Source organism: Aspergillus sydowii, assembly GCF_001890705.1.
Source record: "Aspergillus sydowii CBS 593.65 unplaced genomic scaffold ASPSYscaffold_4, whole genome shotgun sequence".
NCBI lineage: Eukaryota > Fungi > Ascomycota > Eurotiomycetes > Eurotiales > Aspergillaceae > Aspergillus > Aspergillus sydowii.
In genome coordinates this window covers 1,759,669-1,771,098 of record NW_024467862.1, presented here as the reverse complement: position 1 = coordinate 1,771,098, position 11,430 = coordinate 1,759,669, and the positions used below count along the sequence as shown (strand labels likewise).

At 51.7% G+C, this 11,430-nt stretch overlaps 5 protein-coding genes across 5 annotated transcripts; 3 read left to right on the top strand and 2 right to left on the bottom strand.

The window, feature by feature from the left end:
- Positions 1–378: 378 nt before the first annotated feature.
- On the top strand, positions 379–1,473 carry ASPSYDRAFT_201047 (fumarylacetoacetate hydrolase family protein; the record flags this gene model as incomplete). The annotated part of the gene is made up of 4 exons (XM_040843791.1): positions 379–406; positions 458–696; positions 769–1,184; positions 1,266–1,473. 4 exons carry the CDS (start codon positions 379–381, stop codon positions 1,471–1,473), a joined length of 891 nt encoding a protein of 296 aa, XP_040703779.1.
- A 179-nt stretch (positions 1,474–1,652) lies between these two features.
- ASPSYDRAFT_57459 (aromatic amino acid ammonia-lyase) lies at positions 1,653–3,792 on the bottom strand (the record flags this gene model as incomplete). Its single annotated transcript, XM_040849372.1, has 2 exons — positions 1,653–3,606; positions 3,662–3,792. 2 exons carry the CDS (start codon positions 3,790–3,792, stop codon positions 1,653–1,655), a joined length of 2,085 nt encoding a protein of 694 aa, XP_040703778.1.
- Positions 3,793–3,912: 120 nt separating this feature from the next.
- Positions 3,913–6,034, bottom strand: ASPSYDRAFT_915433 (DUF3712 domain-containing protein). Its single transcript, XM_040852506.1, has 4 exons — positions 5,431–6,034; positions 4,955–5,376; positions 4,782–4,903; positions 3,913–4,732 (listed from the first exon to the last, which is right to left on the bottom strand). The coding sequence occupies exons 1-4, from the start codon at positions 5,676–5,678 to the stop codon at positions 4,313–4,315; spliced, it is 1,212 nt and encodes a 403-aa protein (XP_040703777.1). The 5' UTR covers positions 5,679–6,034; the 3' UTR covers positions 3,913–4,312.
- A 51-nt stretch (positions 6,035–6,085) lies between these two features.
- ASPSYDRAFT_44374 (oxygenase MpaB family protein) lies at positions 6,086–7,527 on the top strand. Its single transcript, XM_040846842.1, has 2 exons — positions 6,086–6,243; positions 6,308–7,527. Exon 2 carries the CDS (start codon positions 6,392–6,394, stop codon positions 7,346–7,348), a length of 957 nt encoding a protein of 318 aa, XP_040703776.1. The 5' UTR covers positions 6,086–6,243; positions 6,308–6,391; the 3' UTR covers positions 7,349–7,527.
- Positions 7,528–10,067: 2,540 nt separating this feature from the next.
- On the top strand, positions 10,068–11,062 carry ASPSYDRAFT_150294 (bZIP transcription factor; the record flags this gene model as incomplete). The annotated part of the gene is made up of 2 exons (XM_040841985.1): positions 10,068–10,236; positions 10,299–11,062. The coding sequence occupies 2 exons, from the start codon at positions 10,068–10,070 to the stop codon at positions 11,060–11,062; spliced, it is 933 nt and encodes a 310-aa protein (XP_040703775.1).
- Positions 11,063–11,430: the final 368 nt, after the last annotated feature.

Below are 11,430 nucleotides of genomic sequence, written 5' to 3'. Positions count from 1 at the left end.
AATATAGAAACTAGCGTAGTGCCATGAATCATGTCCTATCAACATAACAGCCATAAGTCAGTCTTACAAATAGATCTTGGAAGCTTGCTTACACTGGGAGGTGTCTTAAGCACTTATCATCTCACAGTATGTAATCTAATTCTACCTAATTTAGGATCTCAGTCTAGTCCTCAGGTCTGAGTGACAAATATGGTTGGTGTCCAGTATATCCCCACGATATTGTGTGGAGAAGTGGCACACCTCCCACGCTCCCCACCACCAGCACTCTATCTGCATGAGAATTACTCCGGGGGGAAACTCAATATATACTCTGTCAATGCCCATTGCCCCAGATAATTCGCAAGTCCCAAATTCAGAATCTAGACTCTGCGCGCCAAGATGTCCAAAATCGCAGCCACCTTCTCCCGTGCCTCTCCCTTTACCTATCCATGTTTGCGCCTGTAACTAACAGCTCCAGGCCTCGTGCGCTTCACTCCCAAATCCAACCCCTCCACAATCCTCATCGGCGAACCAGTTAGCCCCACCCTCGATGTCGGCCTCGCCATCCACCAAGGAAATGATGTTCCCGTCGCGCTGTTCTCCGGATCATCGGTGCTGAACCCGGGATCCAAGACCGGTACGACCGAGAGTATCGCGCGGTTACTCTCGCCTCTCGCGCAGAATGAAGTCGGCAGTATTAGATGCATCGGGTTGAATGTAATCCATAACTATACCAGGTGCATTATAATTTGAATTTGGAATGCTAACCTTAAATGATGGATATAATAGTACGTCTCCCACGCAAAAGAAATGTCCCTTGAGATCCCCACTGTGCCCACCCTGTTCCTCAAACCCTCAACATCCCTCGGAAACCCATACCCAACATCCCCGACCATTCTGCCCAAGATCACCCAAGCGGATGGAACGGGCGACTACGAGTCCGAAATGGCGATTGTAATCGGACGCGACGCGAAAGACGTTTCGGAGGAGGAAGCCCTCAAGTATGTTCTTGGCTACACAGCCGCAAATGATATCTCGAGCCGCACGAGCCAGATGAATCAGAGCCAGTGGTGCTTTTCCAAAGGCTTTGATGGGGCTTGTCCGCTTGGTCCGGTACTCGTGTCGCAGAAGGTTGTGGGGGATGTTGGGGGGTTGAGGATTAAGGGGGTAAAGAACGGGACTGTTTTGCAGGATTGTCAGTTGACGTATGTATTTTTTGACCCACCTTTCATATGCTCATATTACTTTTCGTTGATTGTTTGGACGGGAGGAGTTAACATTTATAGTGACTTGATCTTCTCCGTGCCTAAGCTGGTCAGCTTTCTATCCCAGGGTACGACGCTGCCTGCCGGAACGGTCATCTTGACTGGGACGCCGCCCGGCGTTGGAGCGGCGAAGAACCCGAAGGAGTTTTTGAAGGCTGGGGACGAGTTTGCTGTTGAGTTGTTGCCGCATGTTGGAACGTTGGTTTCGAAGTTTGAGAACCAGGTTTGATAAGATGCGCGCCTAAAATATCCGGACTAGGGTTCGGGAGAAACAGATTACATCCAAGTATAGAATAGAATAGAATTGGATAGCCAACTCTCTATCTAGTAGTTAAAATAGAGTAGTACCGAAAGGATATCTCTGAGGCTTGTGAGGTCTATGTCTAGAAGATATCCAGGCATGATTCTTCAATTATCCAAGATTCCAGAAGGTTGATCCAACCAGCATTCGAGGAGGACGCTCATGAACTGGCCTTCTCGTAGGGCAGCGTAGATCGTGGAGATATGGGACCCAATTGTCTTCTTGTCTGAACTCGAAGCGTCTCTAGAGTCAGAGACATAAGTAGGATGATCCATCAGTCCCTTGTGCATTGGCACGTTCAGCGTACCGCGGACATAGTTGTAAATTTTCGTCGAGGGCGTGCATAGCAAGCTTGCCTTTGGACTGGCGAGGTATGACTTGCGATTCGCGGTGTATGCTTGCATCAGGATATCGGTGGTACGCGCCTGCCATTTGGTAATTGGGCTAGCGTCGTTTATTGTACCAGCATTCTTGGTAAGGACGGCAAACAGTGCGCCTATAGTCAGGGATACAGATGTCTCAGCTCGATCAGCAAGGTCGAATGTCGAGTTCCGGTTCCAATGCTCCATGATTTCCGTCCACAGGGAATCAACATCTTGGTTGATAACTGCAGATCCGAATATATAGGATGTAGCATCCGCCATGTCCTTCCGCGCCTTTGCTTCAAAAAGCTTGTGCATCTGGCGGAGGTCAACTGCCTGGCAGAGAGCATACATATGACTCGCCACCATAAGGGAGAAAACCTCGACCGCATCACCGGCGTACCGTGCCGCAATCAGCGCGAGCGAGTTCACCGGCTGATTATTCACATCAGCCGTCTGCACAAAGTTACTAACCGGGTTATTGAGGTAACCAAGCTCAGACATGTACGAGGCCATGTTAATATCGACCCCCTTCAGTGCAAATGACAGGCTTGGGTCATCGGCGCAAAGGTTCGGAGTAAGGCCCTTGCTAAGCATCGGGTTGAGGAGTTCTGAGCACTGCGTGAAGATGAGTTTGCCGAGCGATTGCATGGCGTTGGTGGTCTTTTCCATGGCGCTTGTTATTGAGGCTGCTTGGAAGTTGCCCCCGTGGTGGATGGTTTGGTTGGCCGCATCAAAAAGCGGGTTGTCGGTAGTTGAGTTGAGCTCAACGGAGACCTGGGATAAGGAAAGGGCCATGTTTTCGATGTGCGGCCCGATCCATTGGGATGCGGTGCGGAGAGGATAGCGATCTTGTGCTAGTTCGTGTGATGAACCAGAGTGCTCGTTGTCCAAAGTGAGTCGAGAGTCTGACAAGAAGCGGTGGATGTTGCCAGCTACTTCTTTCTGACCAGGATGAGGACGAACATCCGCGATGAAGGGATCGTAGTTCTTATGTGTACCAAGTAGAGCCTCAGTTGACATTGCCGTGAGGACCTGGGTAAGGAGGACAAGTTGGTTGGCTTCGAAGAGCACAAGACTGGCTGCACCGGTACTGAACGCGGTACCGTTAAGCAAACCCAGAGCCTCTTTAGGACGGAATGTCAAAGGTCCCAAACCGAGTTGCTTGAGCGCCTTGTCTGACGGTATGATTGTACCTTCTTTTCCACAGTGGATGTAAATATCACAGTTGCCCTCAAGCGCACCAGCGATATACGCGAGCGGAGTCAAGTCCCCCGATGCTGAGATACTCCCACGCAGCGGGACGACAGGCGTGTAATCCTCGGTAATCAATTTCACTAGGTTCCGCACGATGTCAACGCGCACGGCAGAATGACCACGGATGAGCGAGTTGCATCGGGCCACCATTGCAGCCTTGACAACAGGGATGGGAATCGAGTGTTGAGGAAGGTGGCGGAGAAAGGACGAGCAAGAATGGCCCTTGTCCGACGGCAGAACAACAGCAGTGTTATGGTGCTGGACCAGCGCTTTCTGGAGATCTTCATGTGCATCCGTACGAGTGTCTGCGTTGCCTCCGAAGCCTGAATTCACGCCGTATACAACCCTGCCTTCGGATAGCCTATTGTCCAGCAGGGCGACGCTCTCCTGCATCCGCGCTAATATCTGGCTGTCATCGGTCACTGAGAGGTTGGTGCCGTACCTAGGAAGCGATGGTCAGTGTTTGCTGGGTAAGATATGAGGGCGGGGTTGGATACTTGGAAATTGCGACGGCATCGCTGAGGCGCAGGGTGTGGCCATCAAGTTGGACGGTGTGTTGCTTCTTGATGGTGTTCTGCAGCTCGCTAAACGAGGACAAGACAGATCTTGTGTACTCCGAAAGGCCCATATTGGGTACTAGCTTGCGGTGGTCGCAAGGTGAGGCTTCACCCATGATTGTGGTGGTTGGTGAGAGAAGGTTTGAGCGGGCAGCAAGGGGAGAAAACCGGTCAGAGTTATTCACGGTATTTATAGGCACCCACCTGGCTACCAATGTATTGGATGTATCAATAGAAGATTAAAGCGTATTGAAATCATACGTGTCCCAACCCCCCAATAGGCTGGCTGACGGCTGCAAGACAAGATCGAAATCGCACGAACTGGTGGAGCTGGAGATTCAGGTTGCAGATCCGGATTAACGTCATGGGATTCCCATCGTTTCCCATCGTTTCAGGTACTGCTTCAGTGAGTATCATGATGTTCGTCTCGGAAGGAAAGTCGGAAAAGTTTTGCGTTTAGAGTTTGTTCCATTGGGCGACCGGTATCTATTGGATATTATAGTATGCGCAAAACAAGCCACCGTGTGAGAGAAAAAATAAGTATATACATCATTAATCGTAATCTGTAATAAAAACCCGGCCGGGTTTTATCTAGCCCTTGTCATTCCCATTGAGAGCGTCGTCAAGCGTATTATTGCTGTTGGAGTTCTCCAAGTTGTCAAGGATTCCCGGCTCTCCGTCGGGATGGAGGGCCCCATGTATAGTGTTCTTGAGCAGTGCCGCAATCGAGACATCGGCGGTCAGGCTCAGTTCCTGCATGACTTTTGTGTAATACGGGACATCTTCACCCTCGTACGTAACGGACCGTCCCACGGCGGTGAGGCTGAGGGCTCCTCTATTCAGGGCTTCGCTTTGGGTTTTCAGAATTCCACCCAGGTTTTCGACGAGATATCCGAGGTCGAGGATGCCCCTTACCGAGGCTGAGTGGTTACCCGGGTAGAGTATGAGGTTATCGATGGTTGCGTTGCCAAGCGTGTAGTCGCCAGCTTTGAGGTCGAGCACAGTGGTTCCCTTCCTTGGTCAGCTGTGGATCCAGGAACAAGGAGAAAGATGCACTTACGATCTGCAGAGTCATCACAGACGGATTTGGAAGGGTTGCGTTGGCAATTAAGTTTGTGCCGTCCTCTTCCTTTTCTATTAACTGGGGGTCATCGATAGAGAACCCCTCAAACGAATTGAGTGCTGACTGAGTTAGCTTGGTCTATTATCCACGCTCCGGCAGTAAAGACTCACTGTTCTGGTGGATAAGCTTGTCTACATGGACATGTGCTTTGAGAATACCAATGTACGTAGTGGTGCTACCCTTCACTGGTAGGGGCTCATTTTTGTTGAAGACGACTTTATGGACATACTCGGTCCACAAGGGCACGTTCAAGGGAGTAAGCACATCCGTAACGCCCAGCGTCGTATTTCCGTCGATTCTCGAGGCACCGATTGTGGATTTAAAGATGGTGTCGTTTCCTGTCGCCTCACGGTCGTATATAGACAAGGTGAGCGGCTCAATGCGCACAGGGAATATCACTCCAAGGTCCAGAGCAGCCTCGAGGGTGAGCATCATCGAGTCAGGGCGTGGTTCGACGAGTTTCGCGTTAACCAGAACAAGGTCTGACTTGTCGACGACCAGCTGAGCGACGGCAGGAATGACGATTAAGAAGCTGACCTGGTTAGTCCTCGCCAGAGCATTGAAAGCACAAAAAGGGACAACCTACAAGATTGGTAGGAAGATGGCAAGGAATATGACGTTCCAGAAGAGATAGCAGCACCAGAATCGCGCAAAATGACGGCGGAGCTGGCGCGACTTCTTCTGCTTAACTGGGGGCTCGACTAGGGACACATCCTCGATGCGTTCAACGTCCACGTCGCCGCCAGCGACAGGGCCGCGAAAGGCGCCCAGCACGTTCTTGGAGCCAGCCTTCGCATCTCCTTTCTTTTCAACCAGAGAACCGTTGGACGACATGGCTTGACACGGGCAGCATCCAGGTCTGTCGGAGGAGGAGGAAGGTCGACTTGTCAAGAAGATAAATCCCCGGAATTGTCGTCGCAGTCGTCTCGGCCTCCACGCTCACTATTGCGGGGAGACGTCGACCTAAAAAACCTGAGAATCATCCGGGCAGTCAGTGGGCGACGAAGCCTCGGAGATGGAGCCCCTTTGAAGACCAAGAAGTACGCTATCCGGGGATCGTCAGGACGATCGCAATGCCCAGTTCCCTGCAACCAACCAGCAACACTCGACCATTTCACATGCGGAGGACCAGCTCCAAGGACACTGTTTGTCTTGTCTCACTCCTCGGCACACACCAGGAAACTGGTAAGCTGCCCTTCGCATTCGCAGCCACATCCTGCGGGCCCTTACAAAAAACCCCCAGATTCCTCTCCAGTCGCCCCCAGCTTCGTTGGTTCTGAGGCTCCACCGTGGTCGGGCAGCATACCATTCTGGGATAGTCCCAGCATAGATCTGTTGATCGCGTGTCTGTTACCTCGAATCCTGTCGGCACTTCGAAGCAACCCCTGTCGCGAGCTAGGTAAGTGGCGTCCATGGCGTTCATATGGCGTGTGGACGACGCATGCTAATTGCTAACCCGCCAGAACACAGCACGTTCAGTCCAGCGTCAACCAAAACGTGCGAGACTCCTCTGAACTCCTATCGGTCTCCGTCTTCCCCAGATTGCAATGTCGCACATCGAAGTCCCTATCAACACCAGCACAATGTCGCTCGATGGAAAGGGGGGCGACGACCAAATATCCCCCATCTCGTCGCACACCCCGAGTCAGGCACCGCAGGCAACACAATCTCCAGGACCAGCACAGCCGAACAATAAAGACTTCAACCACCCCAATCTCGCAGCTCTTGACGACCTCCAAGTCCTCCCTAAAATTCTCCGGGAGGGCGTCCTCTTCGTCGCATCGGGCCCTGCACTTCTGCTGCAAGCCGCGAAACCAGGCGCAAGCCAACCCAGCAACTCTAATCTCACCACTGAACTCACCACAGCCTTCCATGCAACGATCACCTACATCGCCTGCCTCGTCTTCGGCACGCGCGAGGAAAAGGCAGCGCTACTAGGCCGCATTCGCCTCGGCCAACCACCGCTCCTCACATCCCAGGGCCTCACACGGCCCGACGCAGAGTCGCAGCTCTGGCTCGTCGCAACCCTCTACGCAACAGCAACAGACTTTTACCAGCGAATCTACGGCACAGTGGACTACCCGACCGCAGAGGCGGGCTTCGCTGAGTTCTCGACGGTCCTGCGGCACCTGACGCCAACTGTGTTGGCACAGGGGTCGTGGCCCTCCTCGCGCAACCAGTTCTGGAAGTACTGGGACGAGCAGATCGAAGGCCTGCGGGTATCTGACGAGGCGCAAAAATTCGCAGCTGAGCTGCCATCGCGCGCGAATGAGCTGCCCGGTGGAGTTGGCTACATGAAACCGTTCCTCAGGTCTGTGACAATCGAGATGCTCCCTGAGAAAGTGCGGGAGGGGTATGGACTGCAGAGCACGGCTGGGACGAGGACGATGTATTCGACTACGATTGGGTTGTTGAAGCCCTGTTATCCCGTGCTGCCGAAGACGTGGAGGTCTTCTCCCGTGCAGCACTATTTGGAGGAGTTAAGGAATCAGATTAATGCGTAGGAGCGGTTCCTTTTTTCGTTATAGTCATTTGGTCTTTCCATGTTGATACTCTACGTTGATTGGTCTACTCAATAACTGCTAATATGATGTGATGACTTACTGAAATATTGGACTACGGTGTAGGTATAGTTAGCAGACTTGTTTGAACGTAATCGAAGGTTAACGGTGTAGCAAAATGCCCAGATTCCACTGGTCTCTTCCAAGAATAGCCAAATTCCCGCTCCACACAAAACCCCAGCAAAGACTGACCCGGTGACCCCAGACGGTGTCGAAAATTTGTGTTGTTCGTGGCTCGAGCCCACTCGACGATCGCCGCCAGAGCACGGAGCCACGGGTCGGATTGCAACCCCAAGATCCAAAGTCCAAACGCACGGTCGGACACTCGCAGTCCCAGCTCGGTGTCAGATGCATCAACTTGCATCGCCACCACTCGACCGATCTCTTTTGGTGAGATTTTCTCTTTGTTTATGCTGGGCCGCTTAACTTGTTTTGTGACTCTGTCCGATCTCAAAATCGTTACGATCATCATCTCGGTATCCGTCCCCCACAGGCGATGCTCCACTCTTCGCACTGGAATCTCGATACGATGGGATTTACGCCTTTCGCCGTTACGCGAGGTTGCCGTGCGATGGACTGCTCGGCTCGGCCACACTCTCAGTCCACTTGGTCGGGTCAATCAACCCGCAGCTTACGCATGGTCGAATGTGTCTACGCGGGGAGCGGAGTAGCCCGCCTCAACTTACGCTATGGAGTACAGAGTATACGGCGATATATGGTATAGATGATCTTCGGCTTTCTAGACTCAACTGCCAATAGGGTTTCGAGCGAAGCGAGGGCTAAAGACGGGAGATGTAGCAACTGCACCTGTGGCCTGCAGATGTCACAGTCGGTAGTTGGGGTTTTACCGAAAGTGCGACTGTCTGCTCGGCCTTTCACAAGCCAGATGATGATGTTGATCATGACGATGTTGATCATAACGGACTTTGGCCGTTGCTAAACTGCATGGTGAGGTCAGTACTCCCCCATAACTGGGGCATGCGGTCATGCACCATCAACATTCCTTCTCGGCCTCTTATTCTCCCATGCGATGCAGTGGGCAAGATGCCATTGAAGCTGCACAGGAGCCCTAGTAATTAGGTGCACTACTAGTGTCGATTCACCGTGCAGTCAGAATCAACCTCGTCCTGGCAGTGAACCCAGGTCTGCTGTTGCAGTCTCTTTTACTCTTCACGCAGTTCTTGCTCCTGTTTGGCCTTCTCAAGTCACTCTATAGGAAGCCGATACTCCTCAGGGCTACTGCTTCCGGTTTCCGATTCCTCAGATAATCATAGCTTGACTAGTCGTTCCCAGCATACTCCTCGTGGCCACAAGCATTTGGTTATATCCCGACTATGTCCTCTTCTGCTTTTCATTATATACAGATGCTCTTCACACACTCCCGTTTCCCTGGCTATATCCACAGCAAACGCGCATTGTCACTCGGCGGAAATAGTCCCCGATCCTCGACGGACCAAGAGGCTCCAGGAACCGCTTTCGAAGCTTAGTTATACCTTCGACGATAGCAGCTACACCATCCTGCAAACATCTCGGCTAACTACCTCTAACTAACATTGAATGTACAACGACGAACTGGTCAAAATGACTACCGATCAAGAATACAGGAACGGGCCCTGAGCCATGCTTTAGGCATGAACGCATACTGTCTGAAATTACTGCCGTACGGTTCGCGAGTTTATCGCAAATGCGTGCAACCATACATTACTTACAATATGCTTGGGGTGATGTGCTGAGCAGGATCTTCCGACAACAAAAATTGATTATACACCTCCGCTGCACTCGAAGTTGACATTTGTTGGAAGTTGAAGTGTTGTTTCATTTGTCGTGGCCGACCACGTATAATTTATATCCCCAGATATCATTGCTAATATACTAACCTAGGGAATGGCATTCATGGGTAGAAAAACTTAAGCCTGGAATTTATGTCATGAACAGGGTGCCTACAATTGCGACCAACCCAGCAAGCCCGATACTGCTGTTCAAGTATATATCATCCTCGCATGCCATTCTTTGGGTATGATTTATGTTGAGGTAATTCTGTCAGTTCCATATATTAGAGTCCATAATAGCATATCTCATTATGAATTCAGCCCCTGTAGTGCGATTTTCCATCTCCACAGCACTACGTACAACCAGACAGGAAAGACATCAAAGATTAAAGCGCAATCTCCTGATAACTGCTTCACATATCTACTGATGTAAATCTTGTAGTCAGCCACCTTTTCATTGGCTCAATCGGTCTGGTTGCTGAGGAAAAGCCTCATTGTTATACACTACCAGCATCAGCCCCCTGTCGGACATGATTTAAATAGTGGGATATTCGCATTTTTGGGATCTCAATGATTTCCAAGCAAGAAAAGAACCGAGCCAATCACAATCTCAACAAGGGGATGATGGAAGTTGATGGCATGTTTCAAGGGTTCATCATGGAAGGATTTAAGCTGCGTTATATAACTATGCGAGCGATCGATGGCAAAGTGACTCAACGCCAAGCATGCAGCTGTCAGCATTTAGCGGCGTTTAGCCTGGATCTGCCTTATCTCCGCTTCGTCCGAACCGTTAAAACCGTGGTCTCGACCCAGCGTTTCAACAACCACCTTTTGTCCTCTCCAACTTGCCACTACTGTTAACCGTGATGACTGCTATCTCGACTACGGATACAATGGCTCTGGCGCTGCAGAGCAACTCTGGTAATTTCACACAACCCCAATGGGCCGCCGATCCCGGCAGCGGCAGCTCCGAATCTGTCGAGACTGAGGACAATTGGGCTGGACTGGGCGATCCCAAGGAGCGCCGCAAGAGACAGAATCGGATTAACCAGCGCGCTTTCCGTGAGTTTCTCCGCCTGAACACCGGGTGTATGCGCTGTCTCTAACCAGACTATATGCGCCAGGACAAAGGAGACGCGAGCTACAAAAGAAAGCAACACTCCAGGAGCAGATCGAAGAAATGATTGCTAAGGGCGAAGTCACCTTACTCCCGCGATCGTCAAAATCGACATCATCGCCATCAACAGTATCTCCTTCATCCACCACGAGCAACAACAGGCCAAGAGTCGCCACTTGGGAGCGCAGGATGTGTTTTCTCGGTGACGAAATCGACAAGCTTCTCGAGAGCTTCAGCGACAGAGCCGTTGAAAGCTACGTTCTCGGGTCCCCGTCCGCAGACCACCTTCTAACCCTCTGCAAAGTCAATGTCTTCCGCGCTTTCATCAGTAACATGCACACTCTGGGAATGTCGCCGGGTCCCGAGTGGATGGAGGATGATGCGCTGTCTCCGTTTAGCACGGCGCTCCCGGGGTATATCACCCATGACAAACTTCCGGTTAGTCTCCGTCCTACATCGATTCAATCTTCGACGCTGCATCACCCTTGGTTGGATTTCTTTCCGTTCCCGCGGATACGGGACAATTTGATAAACGCAGGGGATTTTGATGACCACCCACTGTGCCTTGATATCATGGGGTTTTGGAATGTGACAGACGAGGCTTGTGGGCTGTTAGTGTGGGGGGAACCTACCGACCCTGGGAACTGGGAGGTGTCAGAGAACTTTATACGGCGATGGCCGTGGGTTGTCGCGGGGTGCCGTGAACTGCTATGGTCGACGAATCGATGGCGCAGCTCTCGAGGGGAGAAGATGATATTCCGGTACCTATAATGAAGGGATAACTGCGGATGTATCCTCTATACCCTTCCCTTTTGCTTCGCACCCACGTGGACCAAGGCAGCACTGCCAGCAACGGCAGCGCGTCCGTCCATCGAATACCGGCGCCGGTTCGGCTCTCCCTGAACACGAATCAGTGTCAGTATACCGGCATACACAGCACACGTCCTGGCATTCGCACGAACCTATATCATCGTCCTAAAATTTGCGCCGGGCGGATGTTGGACAGAACTAGCAAACTTGGGGCCTGCACATCGTCAGCAAAACCCTAGCGTCGCATCAGGTCTTTCGGTCGGTATAGGTACTATGTAAATGGCCGCCTGGGATGCGATGCCCGGGTTGACGCGGGTGAACGGCCACCA